Source organism: Scardinius erythrophthalmus, assembly GCF_964197995.2.
Source record: "Scardinius erythrophthalmus genome assembly, chromosome: 19".
Classification (NCBI taxonomy): domain Eukaryota; kingdom Metazoa; phylum Chordata; class Actinopteri; order Cypriniformes; family Leuciscidae; genus Scardinius; species Scardinius erythrophthalmus.
The window spans coordinates 35,511,572-35,528,947 of NC_138239.1; the positions used below are offsets into that span (position 1 = coordinate 35,511,572).

Consider the following 17,376-nt stretch of genomic DNA (forward strand, 5'->3'; position numbering starts at 1 on the left):
TACTACCGTTATAACATAAACATGTGTTATAATGGTAGTAAAAGTCTGATTGTTATTTAATTTATACAAATGCAAGTATGTTTTATGTTACAGCATTACCTGTACAATGATATTTTTGCTTTGAATGCATTTGTCCTTCAGCTGTTCTAGGTTGTTTTGTTTTTAGTTTTTGTAGTTATCACAGTAGTTCTTTGTTTTGTGTTTGTTCTATGAGAAAGCAAAGGCACCAAATAAATTATTGTATTATATTGTGAATAAACACGATTATCTTAAATTGCAATAATATTTCATAGTATTACTGTGTTTTCGAACAAATAAATTCATCCTTGGAGAGCAGAAGAGACTTTTTAAAAATCTTACAGACCCCAAACTTTTTAATGGGACTGTAAATATCTTTCAAAGGATGCCACGAACCTGGCAAAATTGGGCAAATCCAGCAATTAGTTACTTCTCAAATGCATCATAATATCAGCCCATTACCCAACAGAGCTTTATTTCCAGTCATACCAATAAAAACTTTTTGCAGTCGGTCAGGTGAAATTTGAAGATCTTCAGACCCAGGTCTACGTTACAAGATCCATCCTGATATCAAAGAGTGGTGTGATCAAAGCTTGTTTCACCAGCATGGAGTCTGTTTCGTCAGTGTATTTACTGACAGAAAAAGAAGCAAGAATGGGAAATGTGTGCTTGTTAGTTTTTGCAGAAGAGAAAGACTATGCATTAGCCTATGCATAGGATAGAGAAGAGAATAGCCTATGCATGTTAATATCCCTAAATGTGTTTTATATGCCTGTGTCTTGGATGGTCAAGGCTCGATGGTGCCGTTCTCCATGCGTGTTTTGCACGCCGAGCTCCCTCAGTATTTGCAGAAGCCTCAGGATACTCTGGACCGCCTCCACAGAATAAAGAGCGTCTGTCAGAAGGTGAGCTGAACTTTACACCTCACTGGCTGCACCTGCTCCGCAGAGCTCTGAAATTTAATTAGCATAGCTGTAATTGGGGTTGTAAAACTTCTGTTCTTGTCCTTTCACAGATTCTGAGTAACCTGCAGGAGGGTTTAGCTGAGGACGGGAGTATGATGAACCTCACACAGGACAACAGACTCGGTACAGACCACTGAAATCTCTCCTCTAGACCTAGTGCTTGTCAAATACAAAATCTGTCATCGTTTACTCATCGTCATTTCCACCACCCTTCAAATTGGTTATTTGTAAGCTTCTGTATCTGTTATGTTAAATTACATTATAGTCTTTTACCAGATATACACTTGTAGACTTTGCAGTCTTTCTCTTTTTGATGACTCGTCTTGCAATCACTGATATCAAAATATTCGTACAATAAAAAGCTCTCTAAATTATACAATCCCTTCAGTATGCAAACAAAATAGGAAAAAAAGTTAACACAAGAAGGAAATCTGCGCTCATTATGTCTGTTTGGGGGTGTTTTTTAACAAAAAAAACCCATATGGCAAAAATATACTATACATTTTTGTGTATTACTAATATATTTGGTAAATATATTTATATAACTATATAAATATATTTATGTTGTTATGCACCTATTGCAATGGTGGCCGCAGAGCTTGGCTGCTATATACACCATCGGCCTGTACCAACCTGGCCACTGTATTCATCTCTGGTGGACAAGACTGGCATCCAGTGTGGCGGATCCACCACTAATATCAGTGCGAGCATCTGGCATCCCTAGCCCGGTGGTCTCAAGTCTGTTGGTCTCTGCGCTCCCCAGCCCAGTGGTCTCAAGTCTGTTGGTCTCAGCGCTCCCCAGCCCAGTGGCCTCAAGTCTGTTGGTCTCAGCGCTCCCTAGCCCAGTGGCCTCAAGTCTGTTGGTCTCTGCGCTCCCCAGCCCAGTGGCCTCAAGTCTGTTGGTCTCTGCGCTCCCCAGCCCAGTGGCCTCAAGTCTGTTGGTCTCTGCGCTCCCCAACCCAGTGGTCTCAAGTCTGTTGGTCTCAGCGCTCCCCAGCCCAGTGGCCTCAAGTCTGTTGGTCTCAGCGCTCCCTAGCCCAGTGGCCTCAAGTCTGTTGGTCTCAGCGCTCCCTAGCCCAGTGGCCTCAAGTCTGTTGGTCTCTGCGCTCCCCAACCCAGTGGTCTCAAGTCTGTTGGTCTCAGCGCTCCCCAGCCCAGTGGCCTCAAGTCTGTTGGTCTCAGCGCTCCCCAGCCCAGTGGCCTCAAGTCTGTTGGTCTCAGCGCTCCCTAGCCCAGTGGCCTCAAGTCTGTTGGTCTCAGCGCTCCCTAGCCCAGTGGCCTCAAGTCTGTTGGTCTCAGTGCTCCCTAGCCCAGTGGCCTCAAGTCTGTTGGTCTCAGCGCTCCCTAGCCCAGTGGCCTCAAGTCTGTTGGTCTCAGCGCTCCCTAGCCCAGTGGCCTCAAGTCTGTTGGTCTCAGTGCTCCCTAGCCCAGTGGCCTCAAGTCTGTTGGTCTCAGCGCTCCCTAGCCCAGTGGTCTCAACTCTGTTGGTCTCAGCGCTCCCTAGCCCAATGGTCTCAAGTCTGTTGGTCTCAGCGCTCCCTAGCCCAATAGTCTCAAGTCTGTTGGTCTCAGTGCTCCCTAGCCCAATGGTCTCAAGTCTGTTGGTCTCAGTGCTCCCTAGCCCAGTGGTCTCAAGTCAGTTGGTCTCAGTGCTCCCTAGCCCAGTGGCCTCAAGTCTGTTGGTCTCAGCGCTCCCTAGCCCAATGGTCTTAAGTCTGTTGGTCTCAGTGCTCCCTAGCCCAATGGTCTCAACTCTGTTGGTCTCTGCGCTCCCCAGCCCAGTGGTCTCAAGTCTGTTGGTCTCAGTGCTCCCTAGCCCAATGGTCTCAAGTCTGTTGGTCTCAGTGCTCCCTAGCCCAATGGTCTCAAGTCTGTTGGTCTCAGCGCTCCCTAGCCCAATGGTCTCAAGTCTGTTGGTCTCAGCGCTCCCTAGCCCAATGGTCTCAATTTTGTTGGTCTCAGCGCTCCCTAGCCCAGTGGTCTCAACTCTGTTGGTCTCAGCGCTCCCTAGCCCAATGGTCTCAACTCTGTTGGTCTCAGTGCTCCCTAGCCCAATAGTCTCAAGTCTGTTGGTCTCAGTGCTCCCTAGCCCAATAGTCTCAAGTCTGTTGGTCTCAGTGCTCCCTAGCCCAGTGGCCTCAAGTCTGTTGGTCTCAGTGCTCCCTAGCCCAGTGGCCTCAAGTCTGTTGGTCTCAGTGCTCCCTAGCCCAATAGTCTCAAGTCTGTTGGTCTCAGTGCTCCCTAGCCCAGTGGCCTCAAGTCTGTTGGTCTCAGCGCTCCCTAGCCCAATGGTCTCAAGTCTGTTGGTCTCAGCGCTCCCTAGCCCAATGGTCTCAATTTTGTTGGTCTCAGTGCTCCCTAGCCCAGTGGTCTCAACTCTGTTGGTCTCAGCGCTCCCTAGCCCAATGGTCTCAACTCTGTTGGTCTCAGTGCTCCCTAGCCCAATGGTCTCAAGTCTGTTGGTCTCAGTGCTCCCTAGCCCAATGGTCTCAAGTCTGTTGGTCTCAGTGCTCCCTAGCCCAATGGTCTCAAGTCTGTTGGTCCCAGTGCTCCCTAGCCCAGTGGTCTTAACTCTGTTGGTCTCAGTGCTCCCTAGCCCAGTGTTCTCAAGTCTGTTGGTCTCAGCGCTCCCTAGCCCAGTGGTCTCAAGTCTGTTGGTCTCAGCGCTCCCTAGCCCAATAGTCTCAATTTTGTTGGTCTCAGCGCTCCCTAGCCCAATAGTCTCAATTTTGTTGGTCTCAGCGCTCCCTAGCCCAATGGTCTTAAGTCTGGTGATCCTGGTCTTTCCCCTTTACTCAGTGCTTCCAGTAATGGCTACCACCATTTTGTGTGTCTGGGCTGCACACACTTCCCCTGGGGCGGCGGGTGTCTACCACAGTCACAGAGGTCGATTCTGACCTGGATTATTTTTCTGCCCCTTGAAATACATTTTGTAATGTATTTTATTTATTTTCAGTGTGAAAAATACACATACATTCTGTTCACAACAAATATATTTATTTAGAAAACATTTGAAATGTATAGGGAAAAAAAATCTACATCACCATCTACCATCACCTTTATAATTTGAGATTATAATTTGAAATCACTCTCAAATAACCCAAGAAAGAGCCGTAGATGGTAGTGATCCATCAGAACAGATAGCTGACGTGTTCTATAAGTCTTGCATGCTCGATTGACTTGCTCGCGTGTTGTTTTGGTGAAGACAGAGATAAATACATGCTTCAGCATAGCTATGAGGAGAGTCTGTGATTTCAGAAGCCCCCCACCGGCCCACCGCCTGTGTGCCTGATGTGGTTTCAGCGGGACGGACTCCCTCCGTCATGGGCACATGTCTCTGAGGGAGCTGCCAAGTGCTGACAGACTGCTGGCACCCCCTTTACTCTCACCCTGAGATTAGTGTGGCTGTTCATTGCCCTAGTTTGCCTCTGGCAGTGTGAGGATTTTTTGGTGAGGATGAGAGGTTAATCCGAGGAGGAAGGGTTCAGTTCGAAGACAAACATCCTATAATGTGCGTTGAAAGTGCACATTTTGTCTGAGCTGTGGGTGGCTCAGGTCCAAAGCAATATAATCTTCAATATAATCAATATCATTTTCTGTCCTCCATTTAGTATACTGATAAAAAGGCAAAAGCCACCCCAAAACAAAGTGACAGAAATAAGAAAGAAATTATTCAGATTTTTGCTCTGAATTTCTTTTTAAGTCACATTTATATATATATATATATATATATATATATATATATATATAGCGCTCTTTATACAATACAGATTGTTTCAAAGGAGCTTTACAGTAATAAACTGGAAAATAATTATCAAGGATGCAAACAGAATTCATTTCTGCTTTAAAGCAGCTCTGAAAAAGAAAATAGCTTCATTATTTAGCTCAATTTAGTTCACTGTTTATTCAGTTCAGTTAAAAAATTCTGTAAATTTCATCAATTATAAAATGAGTTTAATTCAGCTATAAGCAGTAAAAGGCCTTTTATTTTAGTATAATTGTAAAAACATCCTCCCTCAGCTCGTGTTTCACATGTCTTTTTGCTGTGAAATCTTTACTGATTTTTATAAAGTAAACATAAGAATAACTTTTATATTGTTAGTAATATTTCAGGATGAACACTTACTGGACTGAAGCATCTTAGGTTTACCTGATTATCCATACATCATTTTTTTCATTCAAATTTGTGTATCAAATATGATCATCAGGCTTTTGAGGAAGGTTTATTTGTTCATCTCTCAATCATCATTGTATTGCATTGCATTATAATTTTTAAAACTACAGAGCTTCGATCATAAACTAAGCATTGAAATATCATCTAACTAACACATTATTAGTAGATATAGAGTGATGACTAATATTTATATGCATTGTATGTAATTATCTTCTATACTGTTTTAAAGATCTCATTGATTTACATTGCAAACTATCAGAATTTAATCTTATCTTTTGTCCATATAAATATCAGCATGGTTCAAATGAGCAATAAAATGAGCAATTTTTCTTTCATATAGTTCTAATTGATTGACAATCCTATTTTTAATTTGTATGCCCTTCAGGAATATTATCATATTATCATTGTGTGTTTATGTGGCAGGCGTGATGCAGTGTCGCTCTCTTTCTTCTGTTCAGTTGCGGTCTCACACCCATCAGTCTGTTCATGCGCACACACACACAGATCTGAGATCAGATCGGCTCGCTGATGGGGGTCTACAGTGAGCCAGAGGGGGGAAATAAATGTGATTGTCACTCTGTCTTTTCCTCCTGCACTATAATTCCCACCAGCAGACAAATAATTGATGGTTTGAAGCCGGGAAAAGGATGGAAAGACTGCAATTTCCAATTCCAGTCCATTTGCTCAGTCTCTCTCTCTCTCTCTTTCTCTCTCTCTCTGTGTGTGTTTCAGCCTCGATCCAGCTGTGGAGGTCACGTCTGAGCAGGGTGATGTACTCCATGGCCAACTGTCTGCTAATGATGAAGGTACATGGGCGAACAAACATACACACACATATACTCAGTCACACATTTATATCTGACCTGAATCATATCTGTATGCATACAAACACACTCTATCTAGGGTTATAAATCATAGGGTTTCCTTCAAGCAGGTGACGACTGGATAGTATTGAAATGGGATAAAATAGGTTTTCTGATCATTGTTCTATTGGTAAAAACGTGTCTATGCACACATACTATACCTATATGGTATATGCTTAGATTTAGATTGTCATTAGCTGAAATATATATATATATTTATTTTTTGCAAGTTATCATGTTAAATGAGTGCCATCTGCTGGCTAAAGACTGTAGTGACACGCAAATAAATTGGTTAGCAGACACACAACAAAGAAACTCACAATCACAAATATGAATTATTGTTGTAATGAATATATATATATTGTATAAATGTCATACATGGATTCCCTGAGAGTTTTAGCAATGCCAACACGAGGGTTTTGTGAGGTGAAAACTGTTTAAGATGTTTCTGTTTCAATAGTTTGAGTCCTACTGGCTCAGAAACCTTATAATGAAAATGCTTGGTTACACTTTATTTTAAGGTGTCCTTGTTACAGTGTAATATGGTAACACTTTAAAATAAGGTTTCTTTTGTTAACATTAGTTAACATGAATGGTACACTGTGTAACTTTTGGCTCTCTAGCGGTTGTGCTTCGTCTCTGCGTGACTGTGTGGAAGAATATGGCTTAAGAGATATAACCAGTTTAGATGAAAAGGATCTCAAGCTGACTAGCTGAAGATGTTACTGTAGGTTCACCTATTAATAGACACTGTACTTCCTTAACAGCCATTTGCTCACCGCTGTTGTTCAAGATCCATATGCTGTATTTTTTCTTTGTAACTCAAAAGGACAATTTGTGAAGAACCTTCACGCATGCTTTTTAGTGACCACATCTGTCAAGCTCAAAGATAAAAATGCATAAAAACGTATCTTAACAGTGATTCAGTACACCTTGTGCGCTATATATTTGAAGACTTCTGAAGTCAACTGATGCTTTTTATGATTCTGTCATAATTTACTCATCCTCATGTTGTTCCAAACCTGCATGAATGTCTTCTGCTGAACACAAAAGAAGATATTTTGAAGAATGTGGGTAACCAAACAGTTGACGCACCACTTTGACCTCCATAGTCTTCTTCTCCATACTGTGGAAGTCAATGGCGTAAATGGTTTGGATGAACTAGCTCACACAGTCGTCCTCTTGAATCTCACTCTCCATCCCGCGTGTTCAAACTGACATGATGCATTCGGCCTGTTCCTCACACAGCACTGTCAGCTGACTTCAGAAAGAGTAGAATATAGTCGTATCGGCGTCTTCTATGGAACTTTCGTTGCGATTTTTGTGTTCTTTTGGAGCTTGACAGACATGGTCATTATGAATTGTTGTTGAATGGAAAAGACATGCAATACATTTGAATATGTATTCTCTCGTTATTTCATCTGACTCCATAAATGAAAAGGTTTTAAAGGGATACTTCACCTCTGGAAAGATGAATGTGTATTTAAAATAGGTCATTTATGTAGAAGAAATGTGAAGAAATTTTTTAATTTGGAGCTTTCTAGACTGAGAAAAGCCAGAAAATGTATTTTTGGCTTATGTGGATGAAAGACAACAACTCCCAGAATGCACTTGCTTCGCTGCCCTAGGAGGCCACGCCTACCGGTAAGAGAGCGCAGTTGAAAACAACAAGGTTAGGCTACCCAGTGAGTCTCCGTGACGAGTCTGCCTGGGATTTCGAGATCGCCCAAAATGTCCGGGATTCGGCTTCTGCGTTCTACAGTCGCCATTCATCATGTTTACTGTGGCGAGCAGGACGAGGCTGACGGCCGCGGGAGAACGGCGCGAGGCCGGTGGCGTCATTATTGAGACGCGCCGGTCTTGCATCTCTCACGGAGGAGCGGGAATTTTCTTAGCAATGTTAAAACGCACATCAACCGATCACTTGTTTAGCGTTCATGTAAACACTACATTCAGATTCACCGATCGGAATGAATTCAGTTAGATTGAAACAAGAGGTGTGCATGTAAACAATGAATGGCGACCGCAGAACGCAAAAGCTGAATCCCGGACATTTTGGACGATCTCGACGGCCGGACATGTCCGGGAAAAAGAGGATGGTAACCCCTACTACTCAGCTTTCTCCACAGAACAAGAGCCTGTTAGCTTAGCTTCCAAAGAAAGACGGCTGACTGTGTGTACATTCTGTGAGTGAGAACCCACCTCCTATGGGCAGGCTAAACACATGCGGGACAGCTCCTCCTACTGGCTGTAGTCTTTAGCCTCTGGCCAGAAAATCCTCCGATGACGCAAAATGACGATTTTTGCGTCATCGGAGGATTTTTTCCAGACAAAAAATACATAAATCTCTCCTCTCAGGGGGATATGAGGGTGGAAAGCACGGTAATTCGAAAATACTACAGGTTTTCTACTAATACAAAGCTTAATGCTAAATCCTGAAGTATCCCTTTAATGATATCTGTGGATCATTAATTGTGAGCGAATGTTTGACTATTCTTTTTAACTCTTTAATGCAAATAGTCAGTTAGAATAATCAAATGTAACAATTTATTATGTCAGGTAAATGTATCATGCCAATTTCATAAGATAATTGATACAAAACATCAAATACTCTGGAAAATGAGAAGAGATGCAAACCCAACAATAAGAAATACATGAGGCTGAGAGGTCTCACTCCCAGCCTCACGGGCGAATCTGAGGTACAGAAAAACCCTTTGCTACATTCCATTATATAGACAGACCTGTTTCACATGGAAACATGTAGTAACAAAAGAAATTTGCATTCAGAGGTTACACCTCTTGGGGATGGGAGACCATTTGCCAGGAGATCATCTTCCTTTGTGTGCCAGTTATCCCTAAACTTACCTTTTGTTTTACTTATTTGGAAATGAGACATTTGTACCAGTCACAATGAGACATTTCAAATGATACTAAATACGTATAATACTCGATGTTAATCATTCACATTAAACTATACATTTTTATGGGTGAATTCAGATGATCTGAGCATGAGAAAGAGGGGAAAGAGATGTAGATTATGATGACTCTGAGGTGAGACTTTCTTCTCGATGGTGCACGAGGGCTAGTTCAAATGTTAATTTCCAGAGAGGTCCTTCTCTAGGTCTAACTAGAGTGTTAGCTCCGAGAGAAGTAGCTCCGGCTACAAGACACATGCAGTTTTGTTTATTAACCGCTAGAGCACCAAAAGTTACATAGTGTATCTTTAATAAAAGCTCATTTTATTGAAATGATTTCCCCTTCCTGTCACATTAAGGACTATGTTCTGGCGGTGGAGACATATCACTCCATCATCGAGTATGAGCCGGAGCAAAGCGTGCAGTTGCTGAGTGGAATCGGACGTATTTTCCTACAGGTGAGAGACAACAAGACTGAACAATACTCACCTGACGTCAGGAGGAAACACTGAATCACATGACATACGCCAAACAGAGGTCAGGGCTGCAGTTTCTGAAGGAAACAGCAAAGTTTAGTTTTGGGTTCAGTAAATCAAGTTTTGGTTCAGTGAGATTGTTTTTAAAAGAAATTAATACTTTCATGCATTTAATTGATGAAAGATGACAGTAAAGCCATTAATCATTTTACGAAAGATGCTATTTCAAATAAATGCTGTTCTTTTGAACTTTCTATTTATCAAAGAATCCTGAAAAGCGGTAGACTGGGTACACCCAGCCCGATCTGCCAATGATTAGATTTCGCCCTGCAGCTCAGGCCGGACACCTGTACATTCTTATCCTGTTTCCGTTACAAATCTGCGGGGACCAATCACAAACTGGCTTATCCACCTGGCACGCTATTGGCGGGTTTAATCCAATCTAATTCCTTTTAACCTCTCGACGATGCTCAATGGTTTCTTTAGTTTTGCAAACAAATGGCTCGAGTGGGTGTAAATACCACTCACTTTCATGTTTGTTTGTTTTTTGCACAACCTGCAAAAATCGCTGGATGCCATTGCTTCTGCAAACCGCTAATCAATGCTCCAAACCAACATGTTTGTTGATACTTGTCCTGCCTGGACTTTTCGCTGCAAAGGACGTCACCCGGATCGTTGGTCTGATTGGTTGAAGGACTATCCAATTGCGTACAGACTCATTTTCGTCATTTGCACTATGCCCGTCGATCACGCCTCTTGTGCCGTAGAAAATACAGAGCAGACTCCTCAGACTAATGATCAATCTTAAAAGATTGAGCTTGATCTGGTGATAGCCAGACTAGAAAATCAGCATATTAGAATGATTTCTGAAGGGATGTGAATCAACACACAAGCATGTGCACAAAAGTTTTATTTAACTAAATCATGAACGCATAACTAATCTAAACAAACACATACACACAATCATACATACTGTACATGGGGAAAGGGAAAGTGAATGGATCCGAAACAGAAACAAGGAAATGAATCTATGAGAAGAGTCATTGAACAGAACCATCAGTTTATTGTTTCAAAGCACCTTGTTTATTGCAGCTTTTATTTAACCTATCTTTAGTCATTTAAATGAATGATACTTGCAATGCCTCAGCTGTTGAGCCGTTTTCTGTGATTACTGTTATCAAGTTACTTGTTTTTGAAGAGAATCAAAGAGTCTGTTTTGCTCTTCATGTCTTATCTTCACACAGAGAATGTAATTAATGTTCTGTGTGTTCATATTTTTAGATTGGAGACATAAGAACTGCGGAGAAGTATTTTCAGGATGTGGAAAAGGCCTGTCAATCAAAGGGAAAAACACCTAATGAAGACACCTCAGTTCTGATGAACAGGTGAACACTGGTTTCTGCTCGATAACAGCAGCATGATGTCCGTCGCTTTTTGAAATCTGCTTTCAAATGTGGAATTTTCTGTGTTTTTTAAAGAAGTCTCTTCTGATCACAGAGGATGCACTAATTTAATCAAAAATACAGTAAAAACTGCAATACTGTGAAATAGTATAAAATAACTGTTTTCTATGTGAATATGCTGTATTTTAAAGTGTAATTTATTCCTGTGATCAAAGCTGAATTTCAGCATCATTACTCCAGTCTTCAGTGTCACATGATCCTTCAGAAATCACTCTGATATGATGATTTGCTTCTCAAGAGACATTTATTATTATCATCAGTGTTGAAAACAGTTGTGCTGCTTCATATTTTTTTGAAAACGGTGATACTTTGGTCAATAGAAAGTTCAAATAAAAAGTATTTTGTGACATTCATCAATTTAATGTGTCCTTGCTGAATAACAGTATAATTTACTGTATGTATATCTTATCTGAAACTACACGGTTTCCACAAAAATATGAATCATGTGACATTGAAGACTGGAGTAATGATGGCGAAAATATTTTAAATGGTAATAATATTTCACAGTATTATTGTTTTTTCTGCAGTACATTCAAATAAGTGCAGCCTTGGTGAGCAAAAGAGACTTCTTTCAACAAAAATAAAATTAAAATCATAATTACTCCAAACTTTTAGTGTAGTACTTAAACGGTAGTGTAGAGTCTGTGCTTCTGTTTAACGTGAATGTGATGTTGTCAACAGGGCTTTTGTTTATCTGAGCCAGAATAACTACGCAGACGCACACGTGTGTTTCTCCAGTGTTTTGAAGCTTGATCCCAAGAACCCAGTGGTGAGTGCTCGTCCTCTTTCCAGAACACTGATGACCAAGTGATGCATAAAGTCGGCGTGAAACGGGTGTTGCGCTCGTCGATTCTTCCCTAGTGTCCCGTATATCCGAGTGAAACGGCTTCTGGAACAAGAACAAATGTGGGCGGGGCTTGATTTTGTCTGTGGGGAATTGATTGGATGGTTGTGGTTTGCTATTGGCTGATCTCATGTGAGTGACAGGTTGCCCCGCCCTCGTCATCAGAGAAGAGAAGAGATGCTGCAAGAGGGAGGGAAAGATATTCTGATTCAAGATTACCAGGCACATGAATTAAAAAAAGATGTGCATTTAATAAATCATAGTAAATGCTGCAATATTCCATAAAGAACAAGAATTGGCTGTTTTGATGAGATGGTCCTCACTGCAGAGCATAAAATCCGGGGGGAGGAGTCGGATAAAATCCAACTCCTCCCACCTTACATACCTAAACCTACCAATCTCCACCCCCTGATCCCTAAACCCACCCCTAAACCTACCCATCTCCACCCCTAAACCTACCAATCTCCACCCCTTATATAAGATCCGACTCCTCCCCTTGGATCTTGTGTACTGCATTGAGGTGCTACTGGTTTTGATGGACTCTACTCATCCCCAAAGAAAATGGACATGCCATCAATATATATATATGAAGAGTTCAGATGCAAAAGCCTCTAAGTGCCATCTGAAATTTTCTCCTAGAATGATCATTTTTATAAAGCTCGTATATTTAAGTTCAGTAATTTCACTTAAATGACAATTAATAGGTAATTTTCATTGCCATTAAAGTGAAATTACTGAACTTAAATATACGAGCTTGATAAAAAATGATCATTCTACAACAGAGGTCGGGAACCTATGGCTCGCGAGCCACATCTGGCTCTTTGGCAAAAATCATGTGGCTCGCGAGGTCTCTAACCCTTTACCAACAAACCATCGATGAAAAACAATTAAAACACATCAACAGAGATCGGCTCTCTGCAGAAAAAGCAACCAATTACAATTCCCTTGTTGTAGTACAGCCTACTGAAGTTAATGAAAAGTTTATGATAATAATAATATTAAAGTTGTACCGGCAAAAGTGCGTGTTCAGTGCTGTTCGCGAGTGTCACGAGTCACCACAGCAATCAACTAACCGCTTACGTTTCTGTGGTAACCTACAGCTCCTGCACTGGATTCAAGCTGGCGAAAACCATTCTAGAACAGCAGCAAAAAATGTAAAAGTAGACTTTATAAACTTTAATATAACATTTTATTGAAACGGGTGCTTTGCTGCGCATAGAGACATTTCACCCGCTGGTAACTTAGGCTACTTTCACTTTTGCCGCAGAGACCCTTTATGTCCTATAAATGTGTCGTATTTTTGATAATCCGCGCAGATTTCAGTTGACGATTCTGTTTAAAGTTATTAAAAACAAAACATGAATGAATGAGAAAGAAAAGAACAGGATGTGCTTTATATTGAAAAGAAATATTAAAAGCGCGATAAGTCGCGAAAGAGAACTGACAGGATACTGTGCGCGCGCTCCGAGCGCAACACGGACAAGCAGCCTTTGTCTTCGGTTGCGCGCCTAAACGGCCAAATAAACACAGAAATATATCAAAATGCTAAGTCGAGTATTCACGTAAACACAGCAGATAGTACTGTGTGCATTCATTCTCTCTCACACGCACACAAAATGGTATATGCTCATCACTTGGTACTCAACCTCACAGTGAAATCCCTGCAGAATTAATTCCATATTCCAACTTATTTATTGTTTGCTGAATATTTGTTAATAATATTAATAATTAATATTAATTAATAATAATTATATATTAATAATTAATAATATATATATATATATATATATATATAGGCATTTTTTTTTCCTACTGTGGCTCTTTTGGAAAAATGCATTATCCAAAAATGAAAAAAAATGGCTCTTTGGTCAAAAAAGGTTCCCGACCCCTGTTCTAGAAGAAAATTTCAGATGGCACTTAGAGGCTTTTGCATCTGAACTCTTCATATATAGTTATTCTTAATTTAAAAATGAGTGCACAGATAAATCATACTGTAATATTCCATAAAAAAAACAAGCACTGTCATTTTTGATCTCATGGGGACTTTACCGCTAGAAAAACAGCAGCTGATGAACATCGGACGTGTGCCAGTTCTAACAACTTGAGCTTTCTTTCCTCAGGCGAACAACAATGCAGCGGTGTGTCTCCTGTATCTGGGCCGGCTGAAGGAGTCCCTGGGCCAGCTGGAGAGCCTGGTGCACAAGGACCCCGCGCTATACCTGCACGAGAGCGTGCTGTTCAACCTCACCACCATGTACGAGCTGGAGTCGTCCCGCAGCACGCAGAAGAAGCAGGCTCTGCTGGAGGCCACGGCCTGTCGGGAAGGAGACAGCTTCAACACCCAGTGCCTCAAGCTCGTGTGAGGACCAAACGCAGCACTCGCGCGCCGGCGTGGAAAATAAAGCTTTTACAAGTCTTACGGTGGACAGACAGGACCAAAGTTAACTTGAGATGTCGATATTTTGCTCCGCACAGGACAGAAAAAAAAGGGTTACACACTTTTACCCCTGTTTCAGGAATCAAGAGAAATGCTTTTGAGCACATTAAATGATTGTGTTCAACGAGTGTAAGCTAATTACAACTGTACTGTGTATTTCTGAAAATGAGAAAATGAAATCTTGTGAATAAATGTATGAAAACCTGTTCTGATGTTGAGATGTGCTTTCAAGGCCGCCTTAATGCACGGGCTTACCTGGGCTGAAGCCCAGGGGCCTCCCAAGTTCAGGGGCCTCCCATGTTCAGGTTTATGATGAGCTGAAAAGGTCATATTGTTTTAACTTGTCAGATTTTGTCGTTGTATGTCGCTAGTCGCTTGTGGACGTTTGTAGTGCTGTCGCTCTAATGTTATTGTTATGGTGCGTTCACACCAAACGCGAAAAGAGCGTCTGGCGCGAGTGATTTTAATGTTAAAGGTCCCGTTGCATGCGATTCCATGTTTCAAACTTTAGTTAGTGTGTAATGTTGCTGTTAGAGCATAAATAATATCTGTAAAATTATAAAGCTCAAAGTTCAATGCCAAGCGAGATATTTTATTTAACAGAGGTTGACTACAAAAAACGGCTCGATTGGACTACACCCCTCTACATCCTGCATTAGTGACATCACCAGAACCGTTTCTTGACTAACCTCCGCCCACAGGAATGCTCCCTCAACTCTACTGGCTACTTGCGCACTTCTTATAACTTAGCCTACTGTGTTTACTCAGCTCTTACAGTGATTTTCTGAAGTAAAACTGACGCTTCATCTTTTGTGTGATGTACAATAAACTTTATTAAACTCATCAGTATATGTTTGATCATCATTCAGACAGCAGACTTGTACACTGAGAAAAACAATAAGTAGAATTTACTCAATTTTTATAAGGCAAGTTTTTGCACGAATGTTTTTCAAGTAAATTTCACATTGATGGAAATTAAGTAAATCTACTTAACTAAGCCGAGTAAAATTCACAAAGTGAATAAGTACATATAACTTGGCCTGTTAAATTATATTGAGTAATTTTTACTCACAAATCTGATATAATTAATATAATTAAGTAAAACCACTTGATATTTTAAATACATTTTACTTGTTTTATGCAGTGCTGGTAATTATTTTAAATTAAATTAAATGTTACTCTTATAATGTGACGAAATAATACTGTGACAATGTGCAGTTAAGAGTAATTTATTAAGAAATAAGCATATACAGAAACCTATAATGACAATAATAACAATTCAGTGTGTTCGGTCTCTCTCTTTGTCCCTCTCAACCGGTTTACAGCAACGGAGGCACAAAGGGCTGAATGCATTTGAGAAATATCCTGAAATTAAGAAAAGAGAGAGAGAAAAACAATAATCAGTAAACAGCAAATACTTTTAAATTAACAGTTAATTAATTTGCATTCACATTATTCATTTCATTTATACTAAATCATTAAAAATATCCTGCATGACCTTACTCTCATAGTCATTTACACACATTAATGCTAACATGTGACACACAGCATGCAGATATCAAGGATACGAATTAGGAATTTGGAAGTACGAATTATTGTCATTTACATCGTGGTCACGATTTAGTAAAAGCATGGACCATTTAATAGATAGTATGCACGATTTAGCAAATGAATGAGGGAATGAATTATATTGTGCACGATGAGGGAACGAGAACCTTCTCACTTAGGCCTATTGTTAATTCGTGGCCAATATTTGTCATCTATAAAAAAAAATTGCACACAAAATAACAAATATTAAACAAAAAGATCATGATTTAAGTGACATATTCATGGTTTTTAGGCGTAATTACTGATAAATCGTGTAAAACGTAAAGTTTAAAACTGAGAAAAAAATATGGCTAATGTCTTACAAAGCTACCTCGTCATTAACCCTCGAGTCGGCAAAAGCGTCCGCGCGTTTTGCTCGATTTTTTTCCACATAGCAGCAAAACTTAAAATACTCCGTCATTTTTGGTTATCAAGATTACAGACTTAAGAAATATGAAAAAATAAACTGTTACATGTCTACTTTTTCCACTTTCAATCGAAATAAAACATTGTGCTTTTGTAAAAGAAAGAAAATAAACAGGGTGCTTTCTGCCTCTGCCTCTCCGTCTCCGTGATTTTTTTTCTGGAGCACATCTCTAAACTTAAGAACACTAAACTTTTCAAATGTATAGAATGAAGTGATGACAAGACAATCGTTGAATTAATCAAGAAATCATTATAAATCCGTAATATAATGCAGTTTTTTACTGTTGCTTACCTGTCGAGAGCCGTTGGAGTGGAGATTGGAAATCCCTCAATCATCGCGTGTTTTCTTCTTTCCGCGCATGCGCAGATTCCTTTCTTCAAGGACTAAATTTTACTTGATTTTTTTTAATTTGCTTCAAGTACTTAATTAATGCATGTAAATATGCCAGAGAGTCAGAAGTCAATTTCACTTGTCTGTTGGATGTCTAATATTTACAAGTAAAAAATGAGTATATAATTAGGATTTACTTAATATACTAAAGTTTTCATTTTTACAAAATGATTCTTAGCAAAAGATACATGATTTTTCCTGTTTTATTTACTTTGACATAAAATCATTTTTTACAGTGTAGGCTATTAATAAATAATGGATACATAGCCTACAAGCAGATGACAAATACGTTATAATAACCGTAATTAAACTACTAAACCATACCTGTTTCATCTCTATACAGCAATCTGACTCTGTAGGCATTATTGTCCGACTCGAAATGAACGCCGTTACTGAGAGTTTCTGATATTATCATCATTCCGTGAGATGAATTTTTCCTGACAGACTGAGCGCGAGCTCATGAAGCTCCGCCCCCTGGGTCGTCCAGCAGCACCTCATTTGCATTTAAAGGGGACACACTGAAACGGCTCGTTTTTCTGAGCCCCAAAAAATGTCAATTTAAACCACTGATCTATATAGAATGACATTATATAGATCAGTGATTTAAACATGCTGTAAAAAATGATCTGTTGGGTATTTTGAGCTCAAACTTCACATACACACTCTGGGGACATCAGAGACTTATTTTACATATTGTGAAAAGGGGCATAGAACGGGACCTTTAAGTCTATGCAAAGACGCGTTTACGCGCGTCTAGAGGTCCCGCGGCGCGAATGAGGCGTTGCGGTTCGTGTCCGCTCAGTGCCACTAACGTCTC

General features: G+C 40.3%; 1 protein-coding gene across 3 annotated transcripts in view; it reads left to right on the top strand.

Moving 5' to 3' along the window:
* The window catches only part of trappc12 (trafficking protein particle complex subunit 12), a 41,294-nt gene extending 26,931 nt beyond the window's left edge, over positions 1-14,363 (top strand). For all 3 annotated transcript variants that reach the window (XM_081394520.1, XM_081394521.1, XM_081394522.1), the window contains 7 exons: positions 811-923; positions 1,034-1,106; positions 5,890-5,963; positions 9,295-9,393; positions 10,693-10,796; positions 11,556-11,643; positions 13,839-14,363. In XM_081394520.1, coding sequence (XP_081250646.1) covers positions 811-923; positions 1,034-1,106; positions 5,890-5,963; positions 9,295-9,393; positions 10,693-10,796; positions 11,556-11,643; positions 13,839-14,081 — 794 coding nt within the window. In that variant the 3' untranslated portion in view covers positions 14,082-14,363. The remainder of the gene's footprint in view (positions 1-810; positions 924-1,033; positions 1,107-5,889; positions 5,964-9,294; positions 9,394-10,692; positions 10,797-11,555; positions 11,644-13,838) is intronic.
* The last annotated feature ends 3,013 nt before the right edge of the window (positions 14,364-17,376 follow it).